Source organism: Pectinophora gossypiella, chromosome 7, assembly GCF_024362695.1.
Source record: "Pectinophora gossypiella chromosome 7, ilPecGoss1.1, whole genome shotgun sequence".
Classification (NCBI taxonomy): Eukaryota; Metazoa; Arthropoda; class Insecta; order Lepidoptera; family Gelechiidae; genus Pectinophora; species Pectinophora gossypiella.
The window spans coordinates 5,109,349-5,125,990 of record NC_065410.1 but is presented as its reverse complement, the minus strand read 5'-3'; the positions used below and the strand labels follow the sequence as shown (position 1 = coordinate 5,125,990).

At 39.0% G+C, this 16,642-nt stretch overlaps 2 protein-coding genes across 2 annotated transcripts; one reads left to right on the top strand and one right to left on the bottom strand.

Annotated features, from left to right (window-relative positions):
- Positions 1-7,268: 7,268 nt before the first annotated feature.
- Positions 7,269-12,449, bottom strand: LOC126368146 (uncharacterized). Its single transcript, XM_050012027.1, has 6 exons — positions 12,223-12,449; positions 12,035-12,151; positions 11,597-11,730; positions 10,648-10,750; positions 9,935-10,045; positions 7,269-8,818 (listed from the first exon to the last, which is right to left on the bottom strand). The coding sequence occupies exons 1-6, from the start codon at positions 12,247-12,249 to the stop codon at positions 8,726-8,728; spliced, it is 585 nt and encodes a 194-aa protein (XP_049867984.1). The 5' UTR covers positions 12,250-12,449; the 3' UTR covers positions 7,269-8,725.
- A 287-nt stretch (positions 12,450-12,736) lies between these two features.
- On the top strand, positions 12,737-16,325 carry LOC126368133 (mitochondrial import receptor subunit TOM70). Its single transcript, XM_050012010.1, has 2 exons — positions 12,737-14,403; positions 14,816-16,325. The coding sequence occupies exons 1-2, from the start codon at positions 12,911-12,913 to the stop codon at positions 14,967-14,969; spliced, it is 1,647 nt and encodes a 548-aa protein (XP_049867967.1). The 5' UTR covers positions 12,737-12,910; the 3' UTR covers positions 14,970-16,325.
- Positions 16,326-16,642: the final 317 nt, after the last annotated feature.

Below are 16,642 nucleotides of genomic sequence, written 5' to 3'. Positions count from 1 at the left end.
TCTACCCGACAAGAAGAGATCAGAGTGTTATGTGTAATATGCACAATGTTTTTTTTTTAATTTTGTTTAGTCTCAATAAAAAAAAATGTGTTACGTAAGTAGATATCATTTTAATGCGAGCATGAGTAGGTCACACAAATCATAAATCACATTAAACAGTTTGATGTCTGCTCACCCCGGTGGAAATCCGAACTCACGCAATTTTCGTGTCAATGCGATGTTTTCATTTACTCTTCGAAATAAACAGGTGAAAAATTGAGATGTTGATAGGTATGCTCCGAAGATTTTCAAATCTTTTGTATTGGTGATAACCGAAATACAGAACCAGGGAAGCAGCGGTCGGGGTATGGGATTTGTAGAGTAATAGTTTTTTAGTCTTCTTCTGTCGTGTGGGTTGTGAGGTGGATTACCAACTCCATCAACCCTGGTGTCAGGATTACTATTGAGCCGCCAAAGGCCCCTACATGGCTCATGTAACGACTATAAATTAATGTACATCAGTTTAGTTCAGTTTTTTTGGTTTACGGTTTCGTTCAAAATCCTGCGCCCGACTTACGTAGTAACTATTTCCTAATCTGTGGCCTCACGTCTACACCACTTGCCCTGATTTCCCGACTCTATATGCAGCAGAAATAGCGGTAGATCGGTCATGTCCTTAGAAGACCTACAGAACACCCGTCCCGACGAGCTCTGACCTTGTGCATGTGGTAAACGCAATGTTAGAGGCCGGCCCTAAAAACTAAAAACTCTCGACATGTCATGGGAGCAAGCTACAAAGGTTGTAAACGATCGAGAAGAGTAGAAATCTGTTGTTCGAGACCTACATGAAAGAAAGAAGTTACGTGGTGGAGTATAGCGTACTGGAGTAGATATGCCTCCGGTTGATTAATGAAGGTCTGTGCTTAGCAGTTCGACGTTAGTATAGGTACCTATAGAATGTATCTAAATACAATACCGATCAAGAGTTCCTCCATTATGAATATGCATAATGGTCCCTCAATTATGACTGAATTAAAACCGAAGTCGGTGTTGCAATCTGTAGCAAATTCTAGCTTATTTTCAGCTCAGTGTTGCAAGCAAATCACAAGACAAGGCGATCATTTTACTAGAGAACGGTTTGACTATCGGTCGCTATTGGTATAATATTACTTACATTGCTAAACTCGAAATTGATCGATGCATGTTATTTAATATATACTTATATATGAACATACCTACCGAAATCTTAGGCAGGTCGAATCTTAACCTACCTATCACTTGAAATATTTTCGGAATCATTTACTCTTGGTGTAGGTAATTAAAGTTTTTGCGCGTCTTCAATTCGATGATTCCGAAGGTCAAGGTTCGGATCCAGTCGGTCCTTTACCTCAGCATTTGTTCTCTGATTCATATGTTATGTAGATAAGGTACCTACTTATAGCATAATATTTAACAGTTATAAGCAACAGACAGTTCCTCACTACTCAGTGCGCGCTACAGCGCAGGAATACGTCGTGAATATATTGCGCTAAAACCTGCATGCATGAATGGAATTACTTAATTGAAAAATAATAACATCTAAGGAGCATAGGATCTTTCCGATAGCTAGTCTTCAAGCGATAAAATTAGCGCTTCAATGCTTACTAAACCGGAAAATCGAATCTAGGTAGTTAATTATATACAATTTGTAATTTATGATACAATTACCGACGTGCTTCTCTAAGGTGCAGTGCCATTTCGGTTGTTATTCATCACTGCAGTAACATGCACATGTCCGCCGTTCTAATTACAATTAAAAACGAGTGTATGTAATTGTAAATGTATGTAATGGCCGAGGGTACCAATAACAGTGCAGATAGCATCAGTTGGCAGGTGTTTTCGGGTACCGTCGGTGGTCAGAATAACAATAATTACTTCGAGAGGCAAGCGAAGGCCGAACACGCATCCGACCAAGTTAGAACTTCATAAAATTCACACAAATTACGCAATGTTGATGGTCTACCTAATAATTATACTTGTACAGTACATAAACGGACGATCGGCATCCTTCGTTGGAGGAACAAAGCTCATTGCTGTGTGTTATCTCAGACTCACAGATCGCGCTTTACGATACCATTAAAGGTACAATTTTTTTATTCAAATCCCACTCGCAATTGTCCGTCAGCTGTGAAGATAATGGTGTAAAAGAACAATAAAAACATTGAAGCACTTAATAGTGTGCAATTGTGAGATACATCACAGCTAGGTACCCGAATTTTGATACTTTGCTATCATTAGTCATAACCATTATCTAAATTTATCTTATCGCTTTAGCAGATTACGTACTGACCAACGAAATCGCACTAGGCTACCTTCAAACGTTTATTATCTTGCAGCAACTATGATCTTTCATATTTAGGTAAGTGTAAGATAAAATCATACTGCAACACTATTGCAGTCTGAGGCGTACTTTTTTTGTTGGATGTTACCAGTCAAACTAGACTTTAAGATAAACTAAGGCGTAGTATGGTCTAGGTTGGACTAGCTGATCAGGAAACACTCCATGGTCGGCAACTAGTTTAGTCCAGAAAAAACCCATACGTACCTGTTTGCAGCAAGTTTTATCCTAAAATCGGGTTTGACCAGTAACGGATAGTAAATGCAGATCTATAGTTGTTATATTTAGTCTACTGCAAGATTGCTGTTTATAGGTATATTTGAAATCTTTTGCAAACTAGTATAATTATTATATTTTACTAGCTTTTGCCCGCGACTTCGTCCGCGTGGCGTTATAAAATAGAGATCTTTGTGTGTGTGGGAGTGCATGTCAAATTTCAAGCATCTAACTTATGCAGTTTAGATTTTTTTGATACAACATTTTTTCCCGCTAACTCCCATTTTTCAAAATACAGCCATAACTAAACTTTATATTTACTAACGTATGCATGTATGCTAGATTGAAAACATCTACTCGTATCTTACGCGGTTTAGATTTTTTCATACAAATGTTTTTTCCTGCTAACTCCCGTTCCCGTGAGAATTTTGCAATATCCTGTTGCAACTAAGCTTTAAGTTTACTAAGGTACCTGCATGCCAACTAAGACTAAGTATGCCAAATTTCAAGTGTCTAACTTAAGTGGTTTACATTTTTCATACAAAAGGATTTTCCCGCGAATTCCCCTTCCCGTGGGAATTTCGGGAATTCCTTTCTTAGTGCACCTCTACGGTATCTAAGCTACGTCCCTTTCAAATTTCAAGTGCCTACGTTTAGCCGTGCGTTGATATGTCAGTCAGTCAGTTTCTCCTTTTATATATCAATCAAACGTCCTGAGAATCACATTGTGATTGCATTGATAGTCTAATTTGTTGATGTGTAGGTAGCTTAACTAATTAGGTATACCTAAGTATTATCCTTTACAGATGGATAGTCGAGCCCTACTCGGCTGAAATGGCTTGTAAATGGACGTGTTGTAAATTCTATGGATAAACGATCGTAAGGTCGAAGACACGAAGACAGCGGGAGCGTGAGCGGGGCGTTTTTTAGCCGACTTAAATAAATACGACGTGATTTATTGCCTTAGATGGCATTGACTACTTGACCGGATGCAAAGCGTTCAAATGCATACAATTCTACGCTGGAAGGAGTGACTTTCCAGTTTACGTTCCTAAAGAAATATAGGTAGATGACGCTGTCGTGATAATTATTATGCGGGGTTCATAATTATGCAAAAATATAAATAATGGCTAAGGCATATATAAAAATAATTGGGGTCTCATATATGTATAGAATTATGTTGCTACCTACATATATTGCTTCTTTTTGAGTTTTGAACCGAAACGCCGACGTAATGATGTGCCACTGCGTTTTATTATGATCGAGTTAAAATATGTCAGGGGAGGAAGTAAATGCTATATCTTTTATTACAAAAAGGGTTTGGTACAATTCTAATGCATAGTGCTTCTATGCTGTTATGGGAGCAAATAAAAAACATAGAAAACGTTCAGCTGCTTGTCTTCCCGGGCATGTCGTAAAAACCGACAGAGGGATTGTGTCCTCTAACATGATGGACTAATGTTATGGGCGATAGGCTGATCCCTTATCACCATAAGGTTCATCATATCCAGCTTACGACATCGTATCAACAGTGGCTGCAAGTTGTCTTTGATTACTTGTGGCTCTGCCCACTAGGGATTTCGGGCGTGAGTTTATGTATGTATGTATGTGTACAATTCTAATTATGTTCAATAACAGAATTGCGACGAAAACTTGATTTATACTTTTTAAAGTTAAACCGTAACTCATTTAAAGCCTCGCTCACTTGAGGAGGCACAATACTATAAATTCGCTGCCCGCTATCCTCTTAAACGGGTCCTCACGCTGTTTTCCTATTTTTGTCCTAACAGAACAAAATTATTAACTATTTGGCGATTACTACCTACCTACATAAAGCCTAAACGTGTCTTACGTTTATGAATTTATGATTAATATTTTAGTTAGGTATCAGTTCCGATGGTTTTATGTATACGAGTAGACAGCATGTTTCCTTATTAGATAATGATATTGTATAACAGACGTACGGTCACGAGCATTAATATGTATACACTTTGGTACCATGTCACATTAACTTTTTTGACAAATTGAACTGTAAGTCTCACTAAATGTCAAATATGTTAGTGCGGCAGAGTCCTCAAGTGGGTACATTATATTGCTCATGACTGTGCCTACCTAGGTGCTACTACTATTTACTTATTGTTGAGAAATGTTTGCGTGTCACAGACGACCCATTTTATTACTTACCTACATAATAGTACTTCTTCTATCGTGTGGGTTGTGAGGTGGAGTACCAACCTCATCTACCCTGGTGTCAGGGTTACTATTGAGCCGCCAGACCCCTGACATGGCTTGTGTAACGACTACTTACTTACATCAGTAAGTAGTAACCGGGACCAACGGCTTAACGTGCCTTCCGAAGCACGGATCATCTTACTTTCGGACAATCTGGTGATCAGCCAGTATTGTCCTAACCAGAGACCACAAAGTAATTTTTGTAATATGTCCCCACCGGGAATCGAACCCAGGACCTCCGGATCGTGAGTCCCAACGCTCAACCACTGTACCACGGAGGTTTTATAATAGTACCGATTCCAGTACACACCATGCTATACCTGTCATTTTCTTATCCGCCGAAAAGGAAAACATGTCCGGCTTTTAGCGCAAAATCCGGAGGTCTCGGGTTCGAATCCCGGTGGGACATATCACAAAAATCACTTTGTGATCCCTTGTTTGGTTAGGACATTACAGGCTGATCACCTGATTGTCCAAAAAGTAAGACGATCCCTGCTTCGGAAGGCACGTTAAGCCGTTGGTCCCGGTTACTACTTACTGATGTAAGTAAGTAGTCGTTACATGAGCCATGTCAGGGGCCTTTGGTGACTCAATAGTAACCCTGACACCAGGGTTGATGAGTTTGTACTCCACCTCACAACCCACACGATAGAAGAAGCGCAAAATGCCCGGCCTTATATAGCGCCAAGTCCGGCCTTTGTACACTTCTCATCAAAAAAATCGAAACACTTCCGTTTTCATTGTTTCTGTCCGAATTTAACACAAAAAAGAATTCATACGATGAAAAAAAAAACATAAATGTATAGCTGGCAGTTTGGCCATTACAGTAATAAGCGAAAATTCTAAATTCAAAATTAGAATTTCATTTGTTTATCTTATAAACGAAATGAATCACTGTTTTGAGACAAATGTGTGTTTAGGGTTGGAGTACATTTAGCGTTTAAAAACTAAAAATTGGCGCCTATCCTTAAACTTTTTGTTTTTTATTTCAATACTGTGACTTTGGGACGTCTGAAAAAAGGTTTTTTTTCTAAAACGTATGGATACTTCGCCCACAGAAGCCGCCCAAGTTATGGCATTGCTGGATTCTGGCCTTAGTCAGCGTGTTGTGGCTGCAAGACTGCATCTAAGCCTGTCATCTGTTCATAGAGTCTATAAACGTTATCGGGAGACTGGTTTGTTCACGCGCCGTTCAGGATCTGGCAGGAATCGGGTCACTTCTGAGCGAGATGATCGATTTATTGTAACAACTTCTTTAAGAAATCGACGCCTTAACGCTTTTCAACTGCAGCAGCGGTTTCGTGTTGTACGAAGGGTGGCTGTAAGTGACTCTACAATTAGAAGAAGGTTGAAGGATCGTGGACTGGTACCGCATAAGCCAGCAAATGGGCCGAAATTAACTGCAGACCATCGAAGAGCGCGCCTTAACTTTGCACGTGAGCACCTAAATTGGTCATACCTGCAGTGGAGCAAAGTTCTCTTTTCTGATGAGTGTAAAATTATGCTGTATGGTAACGACGGAAGGAACAAGGTCTACAGAAGAGACGGAGAACGCTATGCACAATGCTGCATTGAAGAAAAGGTCAGCTATGGTGGCGGTTCGTGGACGGTTTGGGGAGGAATCAGCGCCGACGGTAAGACAGAGCTTGCTTTCGTGTCTGGGCCACGTCTGCCTGCACTAAACTGTCATCGGTACGTCGAAGAGTGTCTCGAGCCTCATGTGATGCCCTATGCACATTTTATTGGCAACGGCTTCATATTCATGCACGACAATGCTAGGGCTCACACCGCGGGCGTCGTACGAGAGTATCTTAACGAAGTCGATATCTCTATTATGGAATGGCCAGCAAGAAGCCCGGACATGAATCCCATTGAACATCTGTGGGATGAATTAAAGAGACGAATTCGAGCAAGAGATCCTGCCCCAGAAACACTTAGCCAGCTGCAAGATGCAATCCAAGAGGGATGGGACAATATACCACAGCATGTGATCGTGACTCTCATCCGATCGATGAAGAACCGTATGGAAGCAGTAATTAGAGCTCGGGGAGGGAATACAAGTTATTAAATAAACGTTTTTTAGCTTTTTTTTTCATTTACGTGTGTTGTTTTATCCATTTCCTTTATACTCCATACGGAATAAAAATGACTCATTTAACAAAATACGAAACCTATGAAAAATTCATTTAAATTTAGAACATTAACATTAAGATTTGATAAGCTCATATTACTCACTATTAAACGACATTTAACATTTATTCCTAAATGTACACATTTTTCTGATAATCCTGACAAAACGTAAACTTGCAAGGTGTTTCGATTTTTTTGATGAGAAGTGTATTTTAGCACCTGGCAACCCTACACACCTCACCGAGCTTTCTGTTAAACCAACGTGATAGGCGTAACATTATCATCATCCTACACCACGCAAGGAACCACAGTCGTTCTAAAATAAAGCCACATAAACAATCTATCGTTTTTTTATTTTTTGTTAACATAACAAATTACATGTGAGGTAAAAATACTACAACTACACAAACTTGTCACGTAAATATTGCATGATTTTAACGGTTTGAGTTACAAAATACTGCAATATCTACGTATCTACCTACTTAAATATATTTAAGGACATACAGTCAATCGAAGACTTAAGATGACATTGTTCATATCAGGGATATAATACAAAAACATACTATTGCTGTATAATTTAGATTTTCTATGCAAACCCAAAGAAAGAGGAAGGGGAAGACCAAGAAGAGCTTACATGGAACAGATTAAAGAGAAGGCGAACGTCGTGTCTTATAAGGAAGTGAAGGAATTGGTCTTTGATAGACAAGAATGGAGAATGCTACACTGACAAGAGCGTGGCTCTTAAATTAGTGATGTGATCCAAACCCTGACCTGTCAAATCTTCAGGTTAGGTAAGCGGACCCTGAATACGGGATGACGCTAGGAAGATGATGTTTCCTATCCATCAAAACGGCTAGGAGAGATCACCGCATTCTTTCTCGCTCCTGTGGAAACCTGCTTTCACCGCACACATACATATCGGCGTGTGAGAGTTTAATCAGAAATATTTTGTAGCTTGAATTTACGATCTGTAATAATTTTTGTACAGGGTGTTGTTTGTGTGGATATTCGAACACCGGTGGTCAATATCATTACTGTGAATGCAAACATATCCTAAAATCTATTATCTTTTTGCAAATATCCAGTTAGAACTTACGTAAGTTGGCGACATACATAAGTTTTAACTGGATATTTCTATCTATCTACTGAGCCTGTGTCCACCCACTGCTGGGTATAGGCCTCCTCTCTTTCACGCCATCCTTTCCGGTCCTGTGCAAGTCTCATCCATTGCTTTCCGACATACCTCACAATGTCATCCGACTACCGGTCTGGTGGTCTGCCTCGATATCGCATACCATCCCTTGGCCACCATTCAGCAACAGCCTTAGTCCATCTGTTGTCTTCCCGTCTTGCCAAGTGTCCTGCCCATCTCCACTTAGGCCTAGCGATTCGTATATCAACATCTTCAATTTTAGTGCGTTGCCGAATTTCGACGTTTGGTATATGATCTACCAGGTGGATGCCTAACATGGCGCGGTCCATAGCCCATTACTGGATATTTGCATAAAGACAAAAGATTCTAGGATTAAAACACATAATAATGGGTTCTTACTGCGTCTAAAATAGGGATATGAGACTCCCTATATTTCGACACTGTTGCAAGTGCCATGATGACGATAGTCCCTATCCCTATTTTAAACGCGGTAAGAACCCGTCATTTTGTTTTTTAATTATGATAATAACCGCGTAAACTTAAAACAGATTCTAGGATATTTTTGGGTTTACGCTTTTACGGTAATGATATTCACTTTCGGTGTTCGAAGAACAATACGTTTATTATATTGCATTCTTCTATTTCCTCCTCTTCCTGTCGGGGCGACTCCCGCCCATGTCTTCCAGCTGCTGCTTCAGACCCAGCAGTTGGTTGTCTGGCACGTACCGGATCTAAGAAAATACAAAATTATTATGATTTATGACAATATACATATCTGTCATAGTTTTTGCTATCTACAGTATCAACAAAAAGTGCATGACGCGCGCGTCGCGCACGGCGCGTATTATATCGAGGGCTTTATTATTTATTTATTTATTTATTTATGGTCACCAACAGAGTTAACAACAATAAATACATTACAAGTTACTTATATATAACCAATACATCAATTCATTTTTGGCTTTCACCAATAAACGCAGCAAATTATATCTAGATAGATAGATGTCGTACGTCGGTTGCCGTGCCGCGAGGATTGAAGCGAAAAGAAGTTATATAGCACAGAGATTGTCGACTATCCATAGTTGGCCGAAGTTGCTTCGATAGAAGCTCACGGTAACAAAACTATTGTTACTATTAATTTGTTACTATAATCTCAAACCATCGATAGTCCAAAACAATTGGAAGTTTTGTTTCCCTGACCATCGATATTGCGATCTCTTAGGTGAAAACTGACGAGTCTCTTAGCCTCTTAGGTGAAAAACTATCGATGAGTCGGCAACATGACACACAGCAAGTCTGTGGGCAACACAATTCGTTTGTGTTTTCGCACGAGACGAGTTCGTTGTAAAGATACGGGGTGACCGCACCGGGCGCTGAAATGTGGGGGGTGGGGGGGGGGGGGAACAAGACTGGTCCACCCTGGCCAGCAGCTCCATCTCTAGAGGGAGTAACTGGGTTTTGTATTTTGAGGGGCTGAGGGGCCATTTTGAAGTCTCGCACCACCTAATTTTGCTAGGGCCACCACTGACATACAGAAAAATAAGCTCACGACTATATCCCAATTGGGATAGGCAGCGGTACGTCCATCGCAAGATAAACTAAGTACCCAAACCTCACCGAGCTCTCTGTTAGACCGATGTGATAAGTAGCATATGATGCACAGTAGGCTCTGCACGGTGACCGCGTCGCGCGCTGCGCGAATTATATCGAGGCCTTCGACCAATAGCCGTTTCACGTCCATCTACGTAGATAGCATTCGTATCGTTTATTGGTCGAAGCGCTCAATATAATTCGCCCCGCGCGCGGCGCGGTTCTGATGCTGTCCCTGCTTAACACAATAAACCCACCTCTTCATGTTCAGGCGTGTGTTCGTGCACGTTGAGCGTGCATCCCTCCGGTAGGATGGCGCGCGACACGCGAAGCAACGTGCCCAGCGCCCACGCAGGCACATCTACCACCTACGCAATACAAAACTATACTTTAGTAAATCTATGTAATGCGCTGCTGCAACATAACTGCCATGTTGAAGCAGAGGAGACTTCGCTGGCACGCACACCGCATGGATCAAGGCGCGCCGAAATGAGACCTGAATGGCGCCATAATATTAAAGTCGGAACTTCAAGACATGACGATGACTGGGTGGAAAACTTGAAGCAAAAAAGTGTTCGTCGTGCTTTACCACCTCCTGAAGAGTCGCGTTTTGTGTGCGAACGATATGGCAAGAAATGCCGCGCTGCTATAGGGCTCTATAGTCATCGGCGGCGCTGCGGGAACCCGTAGACTCGCAAATGTTGCAAGAATCATCTACGATAGATGCTGTGGCCAATGATGATGATGATCTATGTATTTTATGGGTCTCACTTGTCTGAATAAATGTATAAATAAATAGCTTTTACAACAGACATAGCTTGGGATAGTGATAGATGGAACAGGCTTTAACAACAAGAGCATGGCTTTTAAGTTAAAGAAAACAAAAGACGTGTAGAGTAATATAAGCTAATTATGTGTAAATGTCTTTTGCTTTCATATTGACTTAATCCGTAAATATATTTTCTTTTACCTGTACATTTCGTTCATACATGTTGAGGTGGTACTCGGCGTCGATGGCAGTGCCCCTTGGCTTGTATCTCTGCACCTTCAGTTTCTGTGCTGGAGTCGCCCAACTACACATTTTATTTATTTATAGCCTTATCCAGGAAAAAAAATAAAAATAAAATTTATAGCCTTATAAAAATACAAGTTACATTTTAAAAATTTTCCTTAATCTACAATAACCAAATCTGAGTGCCTTCGGGCAAAGGCCTCCCCCATTTTTCTCTATACTTCTTTGTTGTGTACTACTCTGGTCCAGGTCTTAGTGTTTCCAGCCATTGAAATTATTTCGTCGGCCCACCTTATAAATTAATTGCCTGCCTCTGTTTCTCTTATGGCACCCAACTACACATGTCAAGTATTTATTTATTAAACTAAAATAATATACAAAGTACCAAGAACCACAATAAGCTACTTGACAACCTAGTCAAACTATGAGGCTGGCATAACCACCAAGAGTGGTTCAAGCCTCGATAAAAATTTGAAAAAAAAAACCCTAGTCAAATGAGATACTTTTGACGAAACGTCAAAATGAAAGTTTTCTTTGGAGTTTGTATGGAAATACTGTCCTGTGACATCATCAATAAAATCGGTCAGTCGAAAAGTAAAATGAGATTGATTTTTGATCTTCTTAGACTGGCTTTAATTTCTAGATTATAATTTACCCAGACCAGAAAAAAACAACCAGCCTCAGTTCCCATTTCTGGGAAAATTATTATGTGGACAATAGGTACTGTTTGGTATTATTAGTTTGTTAATAGACATAATTATTAACACAGATTTTTTAATATAATACCTATACTTAAATAGAGGTGTTGTATTTTTAAGTTTATAGTGCTAATCAATTACCACAAATACTAATTTAATCTAAATAAATACCCACATAGTAAGAGTAACTTATATTTATGACAGTTTACCATTCATCAACCTGTATTCCCATGATCTCAGCATATTTGTGGATTTGACTTTGGCAGGATTCTAGCAAGGCAAAGTCATAGCCTTTGAGTTGCAAGTTCAGGCAGTCATACACCGGCTCATCTGGTTCCAAGCTCTGTAAAAAAAAAAAATATAAATAAGTTACTTCATTGACTTAATATATTTTTTATTACAAATACAATTGGAGCAACTTGGTAAATAAAAGAAAACCTGTGTCAGAAAATTCAAAACAATAAAATATTGTGTGAGCCTGTACTCCTCTGCATATCAAAATTGATAGTAACATTATAAGCATTCAACAACATAAGGGGTCAAAATCACCCTTTTTTGGTATTATTTCTCTATAGACACCATGATACTGGTTGTAGGGAAAAAGTAATAATTATACTAGACTAATATACACATAATTAATTACTTACTATTAGGTAATCCGGCTCGTATAAATCACTTTTTAGCCTTCTCTGCTGGCATTGTGGAGTAACAGCAGCACCAAACTGCTGCACCACATTTCGCTTCAATACTTGACTGGTTTTTGTCTGAAAAGATTAAATACATATATTCGTCCTTTTTTGAAGATGATAACTGTATTTTAAATATGATTACTTACAAATTGTACAAGCTTAGACCGAAACATTTTCGGAACTAGTTTGAAAAATTAGGGTTATGATATGAATGAAAACAATAATAATAATGATCACGTATTGACTGGGGATGTTTGTTTTATAAACATTTACACATTTTTACAAAGACTGATTGACTACACAGGATATTCTACAACTTTTTATAGAAATAGAAACCCGAAAGGCACATCTGCTGCAAAACCAATCTATCAAAGTGCTGTCACTACTGTCAGTGTCAATGTCAGTTTCGTTCATAGACAACTAATCAATACTTTTTTATAAGACTTGGTTCTAATTGTTTTGATATCTAACCTAACAGTAATATCATAGAAATGAACGAATGAAAGATCTAGACTAGATAGTCAATCAAAAAATTAAATGAACTTTATATATTTTTTAATAAACCGTTCTTTTAGTGCATATTTTTTTTTACATTAAATTTACTGCAGGTATAAAACTTTTTTATCTTGATAACCCTGCCTGACGTAATGTCAAAAAGTTGTCTTTGGTTTGTGTGACTTTTTGCCGAACGGGTTGCATTGCATCAAGCCAGTTATCAATGGATGAAGCGGTATAAATTATAGGAAAAAAATACGTTTGCCAGTATTGTGGTATTAAAATAAATGGTGAATCGTTTATGTTGTGCTCGCTATCCATAAATAATTCCGTTCAGACATGGCTTCGACTGGCAGCACTCCTTTTCCGAAATGGCAATTGGCCATACTTCTTGGTGCACCTTTGGCCATCGGGTTAGGTTACCTTTATCTAAGAAATAGATTGGAAGATCCTGAGAAGAAAAAAGTGGCTGAGCTGAAAGCGAAGACAACTATTTCTTTGGACAACGAAGAAAACAACGCTAAAGCTGCAGAGAGTGCTATCGACCGCGCCATGAAACTGAAGGGTGCCGGGAACCGCGCATTCCATGCTGGAGAGTACGACAAAGCGATCGCTTTGTACAATGAAGCGATTGAGGCATGTCCCCCTGATCGCCCCATTGATCTAGCTACGTTTTACCAAAATCGCTCCGCATGTTACGAGAAACGAGAAATGTGGGAGCAAGTTAAGGAAGACTGCACTTTTGCCCTCAAACTTAACGAGAAGTACGTTAAAGCGTTTCTGCGAAGGTCTCGAGCGGCTGAAAAGAGTGGTGATCTTGTACTTGCTCTGGAAGATGTCACTTCAGCTTGTATCCTTGAAAGATTTCAAGTGCAAAGTTCTCTCGTTAATGCTGACCGAATTCTTAAGGCTCTCGGTAGGCAACACGCACGTGAAGCACTGGCTCAACGACGTCCAGTCATGCCATCCAAACATTTTATCAAAACTTACTTCTCTGCATTCTCTGAAGACCCCATTACTAAACTTCAGCTTGATGATACTGTTACTGGTGGATTCGCTAAGGCAAAGCGTGCTCTTGATGCCCAAGATTACGAAGGAATTGTAGATGCATGCACTGAAGAACTAAATGCTGATGGGAAGTACAAAAATGAAGCTTTACTTCTACGAGCCACTTTTTACCTGCTGCTAGGTAGACATGAAGAAGCACAAGCTGATCTTGGAAAAGTTATTGACAGTGATGCTTCCACTAAGGTAAAAGTTAATGCCTTGATCAAACGTGCATCATTGTTCACTCAACTAGAAAATACTGAACGTTGCTTGGAAGATTTCGCACGTGCTGCACAATTGGACCCCAACAACTCTGATATCTACCACCACCGTGGCCAGGTCTACCTGCTTTTAGAGCGTATGGATGAAGCTACTTCAGAGTTTGCTAAAGCAGTTGAACTCAATCCTGATTTCTCTATTGCTTACATTCAAAAGTGTTATGCTGATTACAGACATGCCCAGATAAACAAGAATGTTGGCGCACTAGCCCAAGTCAGAGCAGACTTTGAAAGTGCATTAGAAAGGTTCCCTAGGTGCGCCGAGGCTTACATTCTGTATGCCCAAGTGCTCTCTGACCAGCAGGAATGGAGCCGTGCTGAGGCTTTGTTTGATAATGCTTTATCAGTTGACCCCACAAATGCCACTCTTTATGTTCACAAAGGACTGGTGCAGTTACAGAAGAGCACAGATTTTGATAAAGCTGTAAAATTGATAAATAAAGCCATTGAAATGGATGACAAATGTGACTTTGCCTATGAAACCCTTGGCACCATAGAAGTACAAAGGTGAGGAGACCAATATTCTGTTTAAATAATGTTTTTGTTTCAAAATAAAGCAGTTGATTTAAACGTTACTCTATGAATCTTCATTGAGATAGTTTTTGTGGCTCACAGCCAATCTTAATATAAGTCATGAGACTGACAAAGCATTAGTTAATCTTTTATTTGACTTGGCCGTGACTAAGTTGTATTATCAGAGATCACGGTTAGTTTTATCACTACAATATTTGACTCATGTTATCAATAATGTTTTAAGAATTTGAGATAGGCCTTATCTTATTGAACTTAGACAATTTCATAACAACAAGAGTTATATAACAATACATCAAAGTAAGACAGATTCATATTGATTTATTTTGTCGATGTACTTATAATTATATGTAACAGTAATAATGTATATTTATTTTTTACATTCCAGAGGCAACCTGAAGCGGTCTTTGGAGTTGTTTGAAAAAGCTATTGCTCTAGCAAAGACAGAACTGGAGATGACCCACTTGTTCTCGCTGAAGGACGCGGCGGCCGCGCAGCTGAAGGTGTCGGAGCGGTGGGGGCTGGACTGGACCGTGAGCTAGGCCGCCCCGCGCCCACTGCGCCTGCGCCCGCGCCACCCACTCGTAGCGCACGCAACGAGAATAACACCTGGACATGCACAACCTTAGCAAGGATTTAATATCATACATTTTATATAATCATCATTACTTACAAATTATTGTGCCGGTCATAACTTGTGAATTCATTAATCAAATTTACTGTGTTTTAATATCAGGTTGTTGCACTATATAATTATATGTAGAAGCTATATATAATAGTAACGTAAATTGTCTGAATTTCAAGTTTATTACCAGAGCATATTCTCGTTGTGGATATATGGTAGGTACTTAGCCACCGCCGACTCCAATCGCGTAGTTTGCGTGACTTAACATTAAGTCTTTGTAATGTTAATATACACTATCCAGCTTTCTGCGTGATAATTTTTTTGCCAATAACATGCAAATTTTAGGTGCACCATGTACAAAAATCTCAGTCCAGATTTATCACAAAAATTTGAATGTAACTAAGCATTCGCCTGTCTTTTATGTTTACTTGTATGTGAAACATAATTGAACACAGGGGATGTCTGCATAACAAAATTAAATCTGTTGTAAATAATCCTTTCTAAAAATGTGTTTTGCTTATAAAATATCTTGTCACAATTTTCAACTTATTTTAGACAGCTTGTTGCAATGTTGAAAGTGGGCAACAATCTACTTCATATTGAAGTTGTGGCTTGATTATCTGATGTGAAATCTTATGACAAAGGAAAAAATATATATTTGCATTTAAATTGAACAAAAATCGGTTGTTCATAACTTTGGTAAATGGGTAGGTAATTTTAGTGAAATCACCATGCCATAGACTGAGCGAGTCAGACTTGTAATTTATTTCGTCACATGTATTTCAAAAAATACATTTGTTTATTATTTACCATAATTTGATTACATTATTATGTACTATTGTTATATTTACAATATTTATTGCATTTGAATTATGTTGTATTTATACTGAACACTGCCATTTTATCTTGCCTATAATGGTTGTAGTTTATATAAATTTATATAGAAGCATTTCTATATTTTTAATTTGTGCATATAAAAATGTATCTAGTCGGAAGTGTTCGCTCAGTCTGGTCCTGCTGTAAATGGAAATAATAAATATTTCACACCGCATTGACATTGTGATATTCATATTATCATTTGTTATCTAAATAACTACTGTATGTAGATATTTCGTTGTTTAATTGGCAATGGTTAAGTTGAGAATGACAAATCCATTGTTGGTGTGAAAGTGGAAGATGTGCTCTTGCACGTGCTTAGTCAGTTCGAGAATAAGGGCGGTTCGTTTGTTTTGCACTGTATTTTTTGTTTTTTAACTGTAGTAAGACATTTTTTTTGTACGAAAAAATAAAGGCGTGTCAGTGTGACAGCCGGCCTGCCCCGAGAGGGTAGTTTCCAACTAGTGATGGGCAGGGAAAGAAAAAATTGGGTGGGAAAGAAAAAATATCGGGAAAATATGGGAAAATAAAATAAACACCCGAAAAATTCCCGAATTATGGGAAAATATTTTTTATTTAATTATTTTTAATCTTATTATTATTTGTATGTCGTTTCCATGTCTCGGGTCGGGTCTGTCATGGAGTCCCGGACTTTTGGAAGGCGTGAGTGGGGCCGAAGCCAACAAGTAGAGGCCCCTTAAGACAATTTACTCT